This window comes from Bombus vosnesenskii, unplaced genomic scaffold, assembly GCF_011952255.1.
Source record: "Bombus vosnesenskii isolate JDL3184/JDL3185 unplaced genomic scaffold, Bvos_JDL3184-5_v1.1 scf7180000013267, whole genome shotgun sequence".
Taxonomy (NCBI): domain Eukaryota; kingdom Metazoa; phylum Arthropoda; class Insecta; order Hymenoptera; family Apidae; genus Bombus; species Bombus vosnesenskii.
In genome coordinates this window covers 6,603,080-6,617,123 of record NW_022882927.1, presented here as the reverse complement: position 1 = coordinate 6,617,123, position 14,044 = coordinate 6,603,080, and the positions used below count along the sequence as shown (strand labels likewise).

General features: G+C 38.9%; 1 protein-coding gene across 6 annotated transcripts in view; it reads right to left on the bottom strand.

The window, feature by feature from the left end:
• LOC117230470 (poly(rC)-binding protein 3) overlaps positions 1-14,044 on the bottom strand; it is a 179,475-nt gene that overhangs the window by 14,214 nt on the left and 151,217 nt on the right. For 4 of the 6 annotated variants that reach the window (XM_033487970.1, XM_033487969.1, XM_033487972.1 and 1 more), the window contains 3 exons: positions 12,691-12,787; positions 10,721-11,000; positions 3,461-5,470 (listed from right to left, as the gene is read on the bottom strand). In XM_033487970.1, the coding sequence (XP_033343861.1) occupies positions 5,092-5,470; positions 10,721-11,000; positions 12,691-12,787 (756 nt within the window). In that variant the 3' untranslated portion in view covers positions 3,461-5,091. Of the gene's footprint in view, positions 1-3,460; positions 5,471-10,720; positions 11,001-12,690; positions 12,788-14,044 lie in introns of those variants that run through there. The other 2 variants (XM_033487973.1, XM_033487974.1) reach the window with 1 other exon arrangement.

The following is a 14,044-nucleotide window of genomic DNA, read 5'->3' as shown; positions in this document are numbered from 1 at the left end:
CGCGATCATCATCTGTTTCACGATAAAGAGTTAGATTACAAAAAATGAAAAAAATCAAAGAAAAATGTGAAAACATGGAAACTAGATACACAGGTGAAGAAAAAAAAAACAACGGAACGTTAAATGTTTGAAACGGGTATCCGAGAGAGCCGGTTAATTAACAGATAAAAAATATATATAAAGAAAGAAGTAACAAAGAAACGAATAGAGTAATAAGAACAAGATCGCTAGTTGCCGTAAAAATTGGGAAGAAGAGTATGTGTCGATTAACGGGACTACAAAGGAGCGGATGGTGCTTACCAAAAACGGGCAGGAGCCTGGGTCAAGTTGTTTGGATGGATACATCTTCTCTCTCTCTCTCTCTCCCTTTTTCTCTACACCTCTTTCTGTAAGAGTCTCTCCACTCTTGGTACGTATCTTTTTTCTTTTTTTTTTCTTTTTTCTCGAAATATAAATATGCACGTATGTACACATAACATAATGTATGTACACTCTGCGCATCGTGTTTGCTATACATAGAGATTTGTATGCTATACGCGGCAATACGTTACAATCTATATCGATTGCAAACAGAAGATTTGCGTGAACGACAATCTTAAACATTTTTCTCTTTTAATCGTCGTTTCGCGATTGCAGTAAAAAAGAAAAAGAAAAAAAATATGAAAATATAGGCAAAATAGCGATGGTTCACCGTGATATTTCCCCATCGATTGTTTTATGTCGATCGGATGCTACTCTCCTTGATCCTTCGAGGATCGGATCCAGATCAAATCGACGAACGAGAAAGGAATTTGAGAGACATTTTTCATACGGGGCAGAGCGACTCCAATGGAATATCTCTCAGCTTTCGTTCGATGATTGTTACAAGTTGAATTGATCTACAAACCGAGGATAATTGAACAGTGCAAACGAGCGGCATTGGTTTGACAATACGTAGCTTTCTTTACCTTTAAATTGCACTCTATATTTATAGGTGAAGTTTTGATATAAAATTGTGGATCATCAATGACATATCAAAGATATTTCTGGTCCTCCTAGTCCATCTTTTTTCCAACAAAATCTCCAACGATATTCATACATCTCACGTTCATCATTAACGACGCACAGTTCACAAAATTAAACTGTTATATGCTTCACCATTAAGAATAATAAAAATACTCAAATATATCAAAGGATTAAAATATCAATTCTGTAACATATCTGCATATATCCACACATCATCCCTTGCATACGGATCAACGTAACAAGAATAGCCAAAAAAGAAGCTACGATTACAAATTCATTTTTTATATCTGTTTTTTTTTTTTTTTTTTTTTGAATGAGAAATCCGCTGTCGCTCGTTCTAAAATTCAACTCTCTTTCGTTTTCACGTTGTTCGATTTGACGCGGATCAGAGGCGCTCGTTCCACGAAACACGAGGCCGGTTTCTAAAAGGAGGTAGCAACAATAAAAGTACAGCAGAAGCCAGAAACGTGGTCGCGCAAAGTACTACAGAATTAGTTTCTTCCAGGGAGGCTGGATCGATGGGAAAGTATAAATAACGGTGGAACTCGCGCAGAACAGCGCGTATTTACAGCTAACCATACCTGTGTCACATTTTTCATTGTCACATTCAATGCAGAGAATTCATTGTGACAAGACTAATAGTAGCGTTTTAATAATACAATAATAATTATTATTTGCCGCTACTATTATATAATATTATCCAACAAGATAATAATTTATTATTATCCTAAGACAAACTGTTTGAAAATAACTATAGTGCATTGCGAGACCTCGTTCTAAGGAATACCGAGATATTTGATTATCTCTTTTTCTCGTGTGTTCAATTCTCGTCGAGATTGCTTATTTTTCACAAAGTATTTCATCTCTTTTTTTTTTTTTTGTATTAAACACGCCTAGCTTTATTTAACAAGGTGAGATACAGGGTAGCTAATGTCTTGTTAAGCACACAAGCTCTGCGACATCGTTTATAAGAGACCAATATACAGTTGAAGACTAACATTACCTACAAAATCCTGTGTGTGTATACTCTTTGAATCTTGATATATTTTGTCAAACCTCCCTTCTCGCCTTAACGATGAGAAAGAAAAAGAAAAAGATCGCTTTAGTTTCATCGTCTTATTTTCCTCTCGTTCACGCTAGTTTCTCTTTCACTCTATCCTATCACACGCACTCTTTCACACTTTTTCTCACTTGCAGAATCTTTGTCTGGTCGATTTTTCACGGAAATCGCCGCCAACGTGAGAAATCATTATTGTCTCCAAGAGAGAACCAAATATATATATGTAATATGGGACAAGACTACATATGGGTGTACAGAATGTCAAACGCAATATGAAGTATCATTTATTATACTACGAGCTGCGCGATCGTGTTCACGATTTATTCGATTCAATAATTTCGTTCGATATCTCTTCTCTTAATAACGAATAATAATAAAAAGTTTACAACGCTTGACTTTATCGATTTCTAAACTAAAATAATTCCATAATAATCGTTTTGTAAAATAACATTCTATATATGACGGCGTCACCTTTAAATGTAGCTTTAAAGGGTTAATTATATAAATGAATGAAAATAAACGAGGCTTCGCAAATCCAATAAATCGAGAAATAAAAAATTATAAAAAAAGTTGGCAAAATCGTAGCACGGAACTTCGAACCATCGTAAAGAACAAAGAATCTGATCTATCGTGATCACGACATCGCGGCAAAAATCGGTGCACGAGCGTTCTACCACTCGTCGGTCATAAATCTACATCCGCTTGATCTATGCAACGTATTTTCTCTCTCTCTCTCTCTCTCTCTCTCTCTTCCTCTTTCTCTCGCTACGAACTAGAAATTGAGCACACAAACATTGATCTGGGAGCTCGTACGCAGTCGATCGTCATTAAAAATCGACGTCCATTCACCGTGTCTTTACTTCTTTTTCGATCCTCCCTTATCAACCTAACAAAATTGATCGACTCGATTCATATTCCCATCTTGATCGACTCATATTTTATTGAAATATCATTCTTCGTTCGTCGCTATATCTTCGTTCTACATTTTACATTCTTGAGGGACGAGCTAGAAGAAAAGACTGATCGATCTGCGGCGAATGCGACTTTTCTCTTCGATAAAACACGATCTTTTTCATCTATTTTTCATCCTTGTGTTTCTGTGTACGCGTTTCTGTGTATGTCAGTGGTGTAAGTGTGAACAGGTTGTGTATACGTATCTAAAATGTTAATTAACGCTAATTAATCTGAACTCGCTGGGGGAATCGTTACTTTCTTCTCTATCTGCCGTATATTAATATATATATACATATATATATATATATATATTATTTATATATACATACATATGTCAATAATACATTTATATATTATTTATATACATATGTTAATAATATATATATATATATATATATATTTATATCTATACATATATAAATGGAGCGTGTTCCTCGTGAATATGATTACGTTTTTGCTTTATTCGTATATAATTATCATCGTTATCGTTACAATAAAACGACCACTATTGTAAATCGATTGATTACCTTGCGTATATTTTATTTCTTTCTCTCTGTCTCTTTCGCATTTAGCGAGTACAATATGTCTATGCTCACCCTAATCGTTTCGAAGAAGCGGCGTTTAAACCTCATGTCGAGGTACGAATAAGCTCTCTTGTCATTATTCTCTCATTTTGTTCTTTTCTTCTCTCTCTTTTTTTTTTTTTAAACCTCTTCCTCTCGCGCTGTCGCGATAGACCATATTCTATTTCCGGATGAAGTGTCCGGCGTTGATTTCAGAGCACGGTTACATGATTACGGACACAATGCGTATCTGAACACGTCATTACGCTTCGCTTTTTCTCATTTCTCATTTCCTCTCATTCAACTCTCTCACACTCTTCTCTCATGTAGGTACATTCTCTCGTGTAAATGATGTAAAAGACATAATCGAAAAAAAAGAAAAAAAGAAAGAAAGAAAAAAGAAATCATAGTAATATCTAATAAATGTCGCACACGTCGTTTCCAACCTCTTTTTTGTTCCATTATTTATTTTCTTTCTCTACTAAAAATTCCGACACGCACGACATATTTCGCTCTCTCTCTCTCTCTCTCTCGCTCTCTCAAAATTGAAAAGTGGTCGGGCTATACAACTACAAGAAAAAATTACATCGGAATCGCCTAACGCTATTAAGAAGAGCCTTTTATGCTTCCGACATTAATCAATTAATATAATTCATCGTAATTATATTATATATATGTATACATATATATATATGTAAAAAAGGCTGTTTCGCGACGGTGCACAAGCGGTCACGTCCTCCGAGTCGACGTCAACTCACCATCACCGTATTATATACGATGTATCATGATTCTCTGAAAATGAAATACCGTTATCCAATAAAACAGAAAATGTATACGAAACGCGGAAAGGAAAGCGTGTTAAAATCACGCGTTTCGCAGAGCAAGTGATACGTTCAGACTAAAAGTAAGTCAGATTCGGAGGTCGTGTCGCGCTTGATGCAAAGGCCCGAAGACTTAGCGTCGGATCTCGCCTTTAAACCATCTCTCAACCTTCCCTTTCAAAAAATAGAAATACAAATTGATCGGTACATTTTATATCGTATAAAAAAAGAAAAAAAAAAGAAAGGAAAAAGGAAAAGAAAAGACGAAGACTATGTATATATATGTATATATATAAAAAAAAAAAAAAACGACAGAAAAACACGAAGGTCGATGCCGTGACCGGCAATTGTAGGACGCAAGTGGCACGGTCGTCGCGCGTCTTACCCTATGAATTTGCATCACGCATCATCATCATCATCATCATCATCGCTATCATCGCTGGTAGTCCATTCTGAAACTATCGTGTTGGTCCGATCCTTAGCCAAGTCTTGATCAGGACTCGCGCTACCCTGGCGTCCGTACGCACTTTTCTCCGATGTAAATCTCGTGTTCCGTGTGTGTATGATCGTGGTGGTTGTGGTATTGGTGGTAATCGTGGCTGTAATGGTCGTTGTGATGAGTAATGCGTGTACGTGTAACGATCTCCCTGATCTCGCGTCTCTCCTTCGTTTCTTCGTGGTCGGTGGCTCAGTACGGGTTATACTTGGTGCGCTCGGATTTGAATTTGCCGCTCTCGGTGGGCCCGGGCGCGCCAGGGCTACGTAGCCTCGGTGTGAACTTGTGCGACCGGTGAACGCCGGTTGTCTGGACCGGAAGAGCGGATGCAGCCGCACCAGCAGCGCCACCTAGCAATTCCGTGAGTCCGCCGAGGGCGGTGAGGCTAGATAGGGCGTTGAGGGCGCCTGGCTTGCTTAGCAGCTGAGCCAAGGGAATGGCGCTGGCCAAGGGAGAGGCAGTGGTAGTGGTAGTAGAGGGAGAAGCACTGGCCCCGGATGCCCCGGGAGTGGTACCGCTGCCAGGGGTTTGGGTATTTTGGGCCTCTAGGTTAGCTTTCTGCAGTTCAACACTGGGGAAAAGACACAAAATGTAAAAAGGTCAGGGTGGGAACGTTCCTCTCGTATAAAAACAGTTTTATGTAGTTTTATGTAAGTATATGGGCGCGTGTGTTTATGTTTGCGTGTGGCTACTTTCGTGTTTCACACACACACATATATATATATATATATATACACTTATATATATATATGCGTGTACAGCGGTGCTCGATTAAATTACAATTAAATCGAGGATCAGATTGCAAAGCTCGCGATGCGGGTGACGATTTTGTTTCGTACGGGAGGACTCGAGATTTCCTCGACAGAGGGAAAGAATAGACTTAGCGAAAACAAGTGAGAGGACAAACGAGAGATTAATGCAAAAGACACGGTAATTGAGTGGAGCAAATCTGCACGTTTCGTGGGCATAATTTTTCTTATACCAATTGACGTTTAGATAGACTCAAATAGATCAAGTGTAGGGAAACTGTCGAACGAATATAGCAAAACTCTTATTATTTTATGGGAAAGTTTCATTCCAATATATAGGAATATGATCGCTGTTTTCACTTATTCCAACTATGTCTATTCGCTGTGTTTGTCGATAGGTTTAATTTACACTCGACAGTTCGAACAGTACAGGGAGTATAAGCGGATTTTGGGTCGTTTGAATTTAGGCGAAACTCTATTGGAATTTAAGCGAGCACTGCTGTACGTGTTTCCTTTTGTCGGACAGTGTTTCGATAAACGATCAGATGAAAAGAAAGAAATATACAGAAAGGAAGGAGTCGCAGCGACGTGTACACGAGAAACAGAGGCTAGGAAATGAAAAGAGGCGAATCATGGCGATGTGTGAGATATAGTAAAATGAAAATAATAAGACGGGTCCGCTAAAAGAACAGAGTTGTTATATCGATTAAACAGAAATAGATCGAAAGAGTGACAAGGTGGTGTGGACGCTAAGTGTGATGTATGTCAGGCGAGAAAAGAAAGAAAGAAAGAAAGAAAGAAAAAAGAAAAAAGAGAATAGAAAGAAAAGAAAGACTTCGAGTCGCAAGGTTTTCAACAGGCTTCACGGAAAGAGAGAGTTATGCCACAGGTGTGTTCTATGGAGCGTGATACTCTCACGTACACCGGCTACGTGGTTGTTCGTGGGGGGGTGGGGGGGGAGACTTTTCCGTCGTCGGGACGCGTTTTATCGGTCTCGAGACACCGTGCACCGACGAACCATCGGCATCTGTCTGTATCGTTTTTCATCCAACGACATACAGCCGTCACGTTTCGTCGATCGTACACGATGCAGCCTCTAGGAGCACCGAAAATGGCATCCCAATGCGGAGGATACGCTGCGAGGAGTTGCCGCCATCGAAAAGGACGTTCGACTGCATTCGTTTCGATCACCACGAAAAATAACAATTTCTCAAAGTTTAATTTCACTTTCGTATCTGGCAAAATTCCTCGAACTCGAAATTTTCAAGAAATTTCTTGTTCCTAACCGACGAACGCGCAACGTCCTTTTTTCCGACGCAGCACAGAGCCATAGTCCGTTGCACATGACACATAAAAACAGGAGAAGTTCTCCGAATATACAGAGAATACTTGTAAAAAGTAAAAAAAAAAAAATAAAAAAAAAATAAAAAAAAGAAAGAGAGAGAAAGAGATAGAGAGAGAGCGAGAAAAGAAAAGCAACAAGCGTTCGAACATCGATCAGCATGTAATGACATCGAATCTCTATGAGTCTTTTCAATTTGGTATCGCATCACGGATACTTTAACAAAGTGGAATGGAACGTAGCATGGCTCTGTGAATCACTGAAAAGCGGAAATCAAACTAAACGGGGCACAGCACTTGCACTCCGCCGCCTACGGGTATATCATCTGTACGGGAACTATGCAGCAGTTTGACCAGTTGCTGGATTTGTTGATCCAGCGAAATCGTTGCCACGATAATTGGCTCGTACGTCACGCGTATACAGGACGAACGGAAAGCGGAATTGAACGCGGCAGAGTGCAGATCTTGGCCGCGGGAATTGTGCTCGGGGGGATGATAAACACGATACGTAATAATCATGACGACCAAGTGGTTGAGCGGGTATTACAAGAAGTAATAATCGGGATATATGACGAATATATTTTTCGGTCGCTATTCAAATGCAGTAGTATAAAAATATATATGAGTGACAATCTGGAATAAAATATAATATGGATTATAATTCGTAAAAAGGGGGAAGAAATAGAATGTGAAGAAGGTTTGTACGATTCGCGTTTTCAAACCGGCTAAATATATATAGATATACAGGACAATCGTGCTTGGTACTCGTGCTATTTTCGAGGGGCGGCAAAAAACTGGGGCTGCTTTGGCAATTGCTCGTTTTCCAGAGCGTTTTAATATGCGCTACAGGGACGCGTTTTCGATCGTTTCGAATCTCGTCGACGACTACGTTAGTACACGTTTCTCTATTTATTTTCGTTCAACTTCTCGAAATTAGTGAAAAGAATGGAAAGAGATAACAGTCCCATAGCACGATGTTATATATTAAATATTGTAAGATCTACGTCCGTGCACGTTCGTTATCTTTTGGTAAAACGCTATGATCAGCGTAGAGGAAACGTACAAATTAGAATACAAAGATGCGACTGCGTGACACTCTTGGCGAAGGCGAATTGCAGAAACAAAAATTTAACGATCCATCATACTGATAGACGATAGTTTGGCAAATAAATTAATAAAATATAATCTACGATAAATATCGAATTTTCCAATATGACTGACGCTATATTCCGTTCAGAGGAACACGTTTTCTCGTGAACATATTACGTTAGACATAGGACAAAATCCAAATTGAATTGAACGCAACATACGGAAGACTTTATCGAATTAAAACAAGTGAATCATAGTTTTCTAAAATCCAGTTTAGATTTCCAAGTTTCCAACCTGTCATTGTAATTACGTTATTTATTATATGCTTAATTATAGATCAATATTCAAACGATTAATCTCATCGAATTAAATATATCTCTAGAAAAACACCGTATTACTAGTGCACGAACGAATAAGAACGAACGAACGACGAGCCTTCGCCAAAAGCGAGTTCGACCGAAAAGAAGCTTTGGATCGTCGTAAACCGAACAACTGGGGTATTTGAAGAAAAAAAAAAATAAAAAAATAAAAAAAAAGGAGCTGTAGTGATGCATAATTGCTTTTTGCAGGACTCTTCGGGAGTAGATCGTCTAATTAAAACGGAACGATATATTGCTGGAATCGTTCGACTACGTGTCGTATATCTGTCATCGTGATTGTATACTATATATATTCTTTTCTTTTTTCAAAAAAATTTTTTTTTTGCTTGAAAGGACAGCCAGCGACAAATGGGAAACAGATGTTGAGCGGAGTTGTGTCTGCAGGATACTCAGGGTACTGGACCTGGAAAGCAGGACCTGGAAACAAAGGATTAAGATCCTCTTCCGTCGTGGCAGACGAAGATATTGTCTTCCGGCGTCTCCGCGTTGACGGCGATCCCTTGGTTCGCGGTTGCTGCGTCGTCTTCACTGGCTATATAATCTTACTTCACTACGAGAATATCTCACCTGTATACGCTAGAGAGACCGAGGTGGCGGTCCACGACACGCGTTGCACGTCACCACGTACCTCCACATCGAGGGATCACCTCGTATCTTAACACTCGTGCAACGTATCCATCTCACATAGAAAACGCTCGTTGCTGCACCGCCACCTCTTTCATGTAACACTTTTCTGGCGTCGACGTGCCGGGAAAACGACGCACTTCCCGACCATAACCTGTCAGCTACGATACGCGATAAAAACCATAGCAACAAACCTATACCTGTGCGTGTACTGATTTTTAACACGAATATAACACAGCGTACATAGAATCTCTGTAAATAGACGGGTAGACCGTGGATCTTTATGCATTTATGGAAAATTTGAAGGAGAACGCGAAATTATCGTATACATTAAATTATAAATCACTATAGAAGAATTTGAAACATTTTATGTAATTTTCGACGAGCGAGTTATCTATCTATCAAAATTGCATTTACGTAATCACGCGTTCGCAAAAATACAAATCCGCAGAAATATCCACAACCTAGCGTTGATTAACGATGATGGCGATAGTTTGCAAGGTCGTTGTAGCCAGCTCGTCGCCGCCAGAGGCAACAGTAACAACAGTAATAAACATGATGGGAGGTGTCGCGATGACGGCAATTCGACTATTCCCTTAGTCTCACTTGATCATCTTCAAGACACCAAGGCTAAGAAAGGTAATTACAGAAGGAACGAGTGTAACACAAGAGAAAAAAAAAAAAAAAAGAAAAAGAAGAAAAAATAGACAGGCGAATCAAAGGGTTTCTCTTTTGTTCCTTTTTCTCTTTATGAGGTGTCGACGGGGAAGTTGGGCTTCCATTTTCTCCGTCGTCGAGGGGGATCGTGTAAAAAAAAATGTCTACACCGGCGACATGTACACATAAGTCAAGATCCGATCCAACGATCGTTTCACGTTGGATCCAGAGAAGGAAAGAAACCAGAAAGTTAAAGAGGTTCGTTGGGGGTGGGGGTGGGGGGTTGGTGGTGGTGATGTGTCGCGAGATATCGCAATACGTAGCCGGGACGAGTTCGACATGTACCGATAGGAATAATGGAAGAATTCTTAAACAATATTCTCTCTCTTGGATCGAGAGAAAGTAAACCGATCTCGTCGAGAGAACGTTGCACGATCGATCGAATGCTATGTATCTATTTGCATATTGGAATATCCTACGAGTAATACGGATTTTTCGATATTGTAGGTACAAGGAACCAAGAATTTGTTGCAATTGATTCATCCAAAAATCGTATAAACGTAAATAAAGATTGTTTTGTTTAGGAATATGTTAGCATAATGCTAGATACTTTACACGTAGAAGCTCACTGCGTAAATTATATAGGTAAAAGAAGTTTGAGATTGTTTTAAAACAAGGTAATTCTTCTTCAAACGCTCCTTAATAGATCTGTCACTGATTACATTCCTAAATTTTCTACGACAGCGATCCATTCTTCATAAAAATTCCTCTTGTTCACAACAAATTCCATTGTTCTAAATGCATCAATCGGAAAAGCTGCATTACTTACGGGATTAATCGGGAACCATAAAATATAATGAATATCAAATAACGATCGTCCAACGTTCTTCGTTCTTTTCTTTTTTTTTTTTTTTTTCGTTTTCTTTTCAAGATGGCAGGCAAGCCAGAGTGATATCTATGCTCCAGTGCCACGGTACTCACCTCATGCTGATGAGATACTGTGCTAGTGCCACAGCGTCCGGATTTCCGGTGATGGTGATCGTACGATCCGTGGCGCCACCCTCCCTCTCCTCGCAGTTGCTGATTCTGATCATGGCGCCGGAGATCTGACGGATCTCAGCGATCTTAGTACCACCCTTGCCGATGATACAGCCGATCAGCTCGTTTGGCACGGTCATCTCGTGCGTCTGATTGTTCGCCGCTGGCTGTTGCCTGTTCGTGTTGCTGGTACGTAGCTGACTACCAGCCAGTGCCGCTAATGCTGCCAAAAAACCAGCAACATTTTGTATATTTGCAACGTACATCATTTCTGGACTAAGGTCTAGGGTTTGAGATTTAAGGCATTCGTAGCGTAGATTGACTTTTTACCATTCTTACTTCAACTTGCAATTTCTACGAAATTTTCACGACACCTGACACTCAGCGTATTATATACAAGCGATTCGATTTTTAAATATTCATCTTCGAAGTTGATGGTTTTATCACGCGATTCCTATAGCGAGCCGCTGAGAAAGTCACTTTCTGATTAATCGCGGAAGAACCATTTTTGCCAAGTTGTCAAGAAAATACTATGTTGTATAGGCTGGAAGAATCTTTCTCCCTTTTCTTTTTTCTTCTATAAGAAAAATCTAGTCCTCATCGTTGTCGAATAAAGGTAATGTGAAATACGTGATATGAGTCGTTTCAGCGTTCAAAGTATATTATAATGTTATAAGGTTGCTGTTAGTGTGCGCGCGTAGAGAGTACAGACAACCGAGAGATTTTCTTCTTAGTGATAGAATCTCAGACATGCGCGAAGAGTATGACTTTGCAGTCTCAGAGTATTTTACTTCTGAGAGATATTGTCGCGCTACAAATACCTTAAGTTCTCTAACCAAGTGCAATTGTTAAATGTAAGAACTACACTGTATAGATAGAGTAATAAATAATAAAAATAATAATAATAATATTATAATTTTTGGCTAATTCTTCTACCGAAGTTCATACGTCGTACGATCACGCGCAGTACTATAATTGTTACGACTATACATGAATCGTTATGTACTTTCTATTTTAAAATCTACCACACGTGGTTATGGACCACATGTACATACATTGTCCGATTAGGCGAATAACTGTATGCAAAGTGCACGCGAAACAATAACGTTTTTAAATTTTCGAAACATAGCTATCGCGGTACATCATCATTTTAATCCACGGTATAAAGATTAACATTTTTACATATTTGTTTGGAAGCGTTGAGTTGGCTTGGAGGTCGAAGCTGGTCGTTTTACCGCGGTGAAGTAAGATGTTTGTAAAGTGGTGAGGTTTGCATAGTGACTGCCAAAAGCATGATTTCATTCTATAATATTTTCGAAACCATTGTTGTTTGTAAAATAAAAGTTTGTTGCGTAAGCCTGTAGATTCTCGTACAACACGTTCTACGTACGTAAATAATTCAAGCGATTTCTCGAGCGACTTTTTCAATTTCATACATCGCACAAGCAATTCTACGGAATTCTCAAAATTTCGAAAACATTTCGAAAATTTCAAACACAATAATTCTCAGCCGTATTTCAGCCGCATTCGTATCGATTCGTATTCGTTCAGAAGCTGAATTGATCAACCGCATAAATTAAAAGGTAGAAACAAGTGACGAGTGTGCAAACACTGCATCTTAAATGTATAAACACTGTATCTTAATAATATACTTAAAATGTCCTATTATTAATGTTATCTGCTTGTGATAAACAAGTTGGTAGAACCAAGTAATTTGATTTTGGAAAATCGTATTTATCCTAATGAAATTAAGAAATAAGAAAGAAGGTTGAAAAGTTCGGCTTCTGAAACATTCATTTACAAATTGAAAAAAAAAAAACAAATGAAAAAGCTTGTGCGATTATTACGAATAAATAAATAGTCACGAGCGTTACAGAGTATTGTAATAGAACAACGAGGAGTTTTTCACGTACCTGCTGGATTCAATCCACCTGTGTTGGCAGGTGTGGCAAGGCCTCCGAGGCCTAGAGCCGCGAGTCCGGCCAATGGATTGCTACCAAGCTTGCCCATCTGTAACAACGACGAACAAAATCCAACGCTCAACAAAAACATGTGCCGCCGCTCGAACGATTTTTAAAAAGTGCTTTCAGAGGGGTATTATACGAAGACATCGATAAAATATAGATCTAAAAGAAAAAAAAAAAAGGAAACGATCAATCTGCCTGCTTTCCTCGCGCGTCTCACATTCGAGGATCGTCGATCAAACCAGACGAAAGAAGAAAAAAAAGAAAGAAAGAAAGAAAGAAGAAATATCAAAATACAACTCTATGACCAGACAATGGGAAGGAATAAAAACAAATTTCAGAAGAAAACGATCAACGAAAAAAATAAGAAAGAAAATCAAAATGACAAGGTATATCATCATCCTTTGAGTAGATAAAACTGTTCGAATTAAATAAGAAGGAAGACAGAGGGAATAAAAGAAGAGATAGAGGAGAAAGTAAAAAATTCTCTCTAGATTAATCCATCATCGTCGATGATCTCTCGATCGTTTTGGATTCTACGGTCGTGGCAACCTGCGAGTTTTTTCGCCTGTTCTCATGGTCTCTTCGATGTCGACCAGCAGGATGTCCCGACTTCCTGGGAGCCGATGCAAAAAAATGTCCTTCGTCACCTTTCTCCACACGTTTCCATACTTTTCAATACTTTCACCCTTACTCTGCGTTTGTTTCTTTTCTTTTCCTTTTATCGTCGCTTTGGAAAGCGTCACGCTCTTTCAGGAACACGCATAGTGAAACAACACTCGCATGACAACCACACGCAACAAGGAGCTAAAAACACAGTGAAAATTAATCGAAGGAACGTAATAGAAAAAACGCGCGACGCTCTAACGCCGGATCGATGTTGAGATTCAGACGATGTTTGAATCTCCCGTTTTGGTCAACTTGGTAACATCAACTTGGTAATCGGGCAGACTGTTTCGAGAACTATTCGACGTGATTATGCAAAGAATAATGGACCCTCGCTCGACGAGTATACTGAATTTCGTGGCAACGAAACTACTTACTGTTGCAAATTGCTACAAACAGAAGGAATTGGTTAAAAAAAAAAAAAAAAAGAAGAAGAAGAAAGAAAAAAGAAAGAAAAGAGAGACAGAGAAAGAGTTTCTGACTATCGAACGAATAATGATCGATCTATGGAGAACGATGATCGCATGAGTCTCTATTTTCGTACGATTCTAAGAATGTTTTAAAACGAAACAAAAATTAAACGAACCCTCTGTAACTTTTCTACAAAATAATTCTGATATAGTAAAAAAACAATATA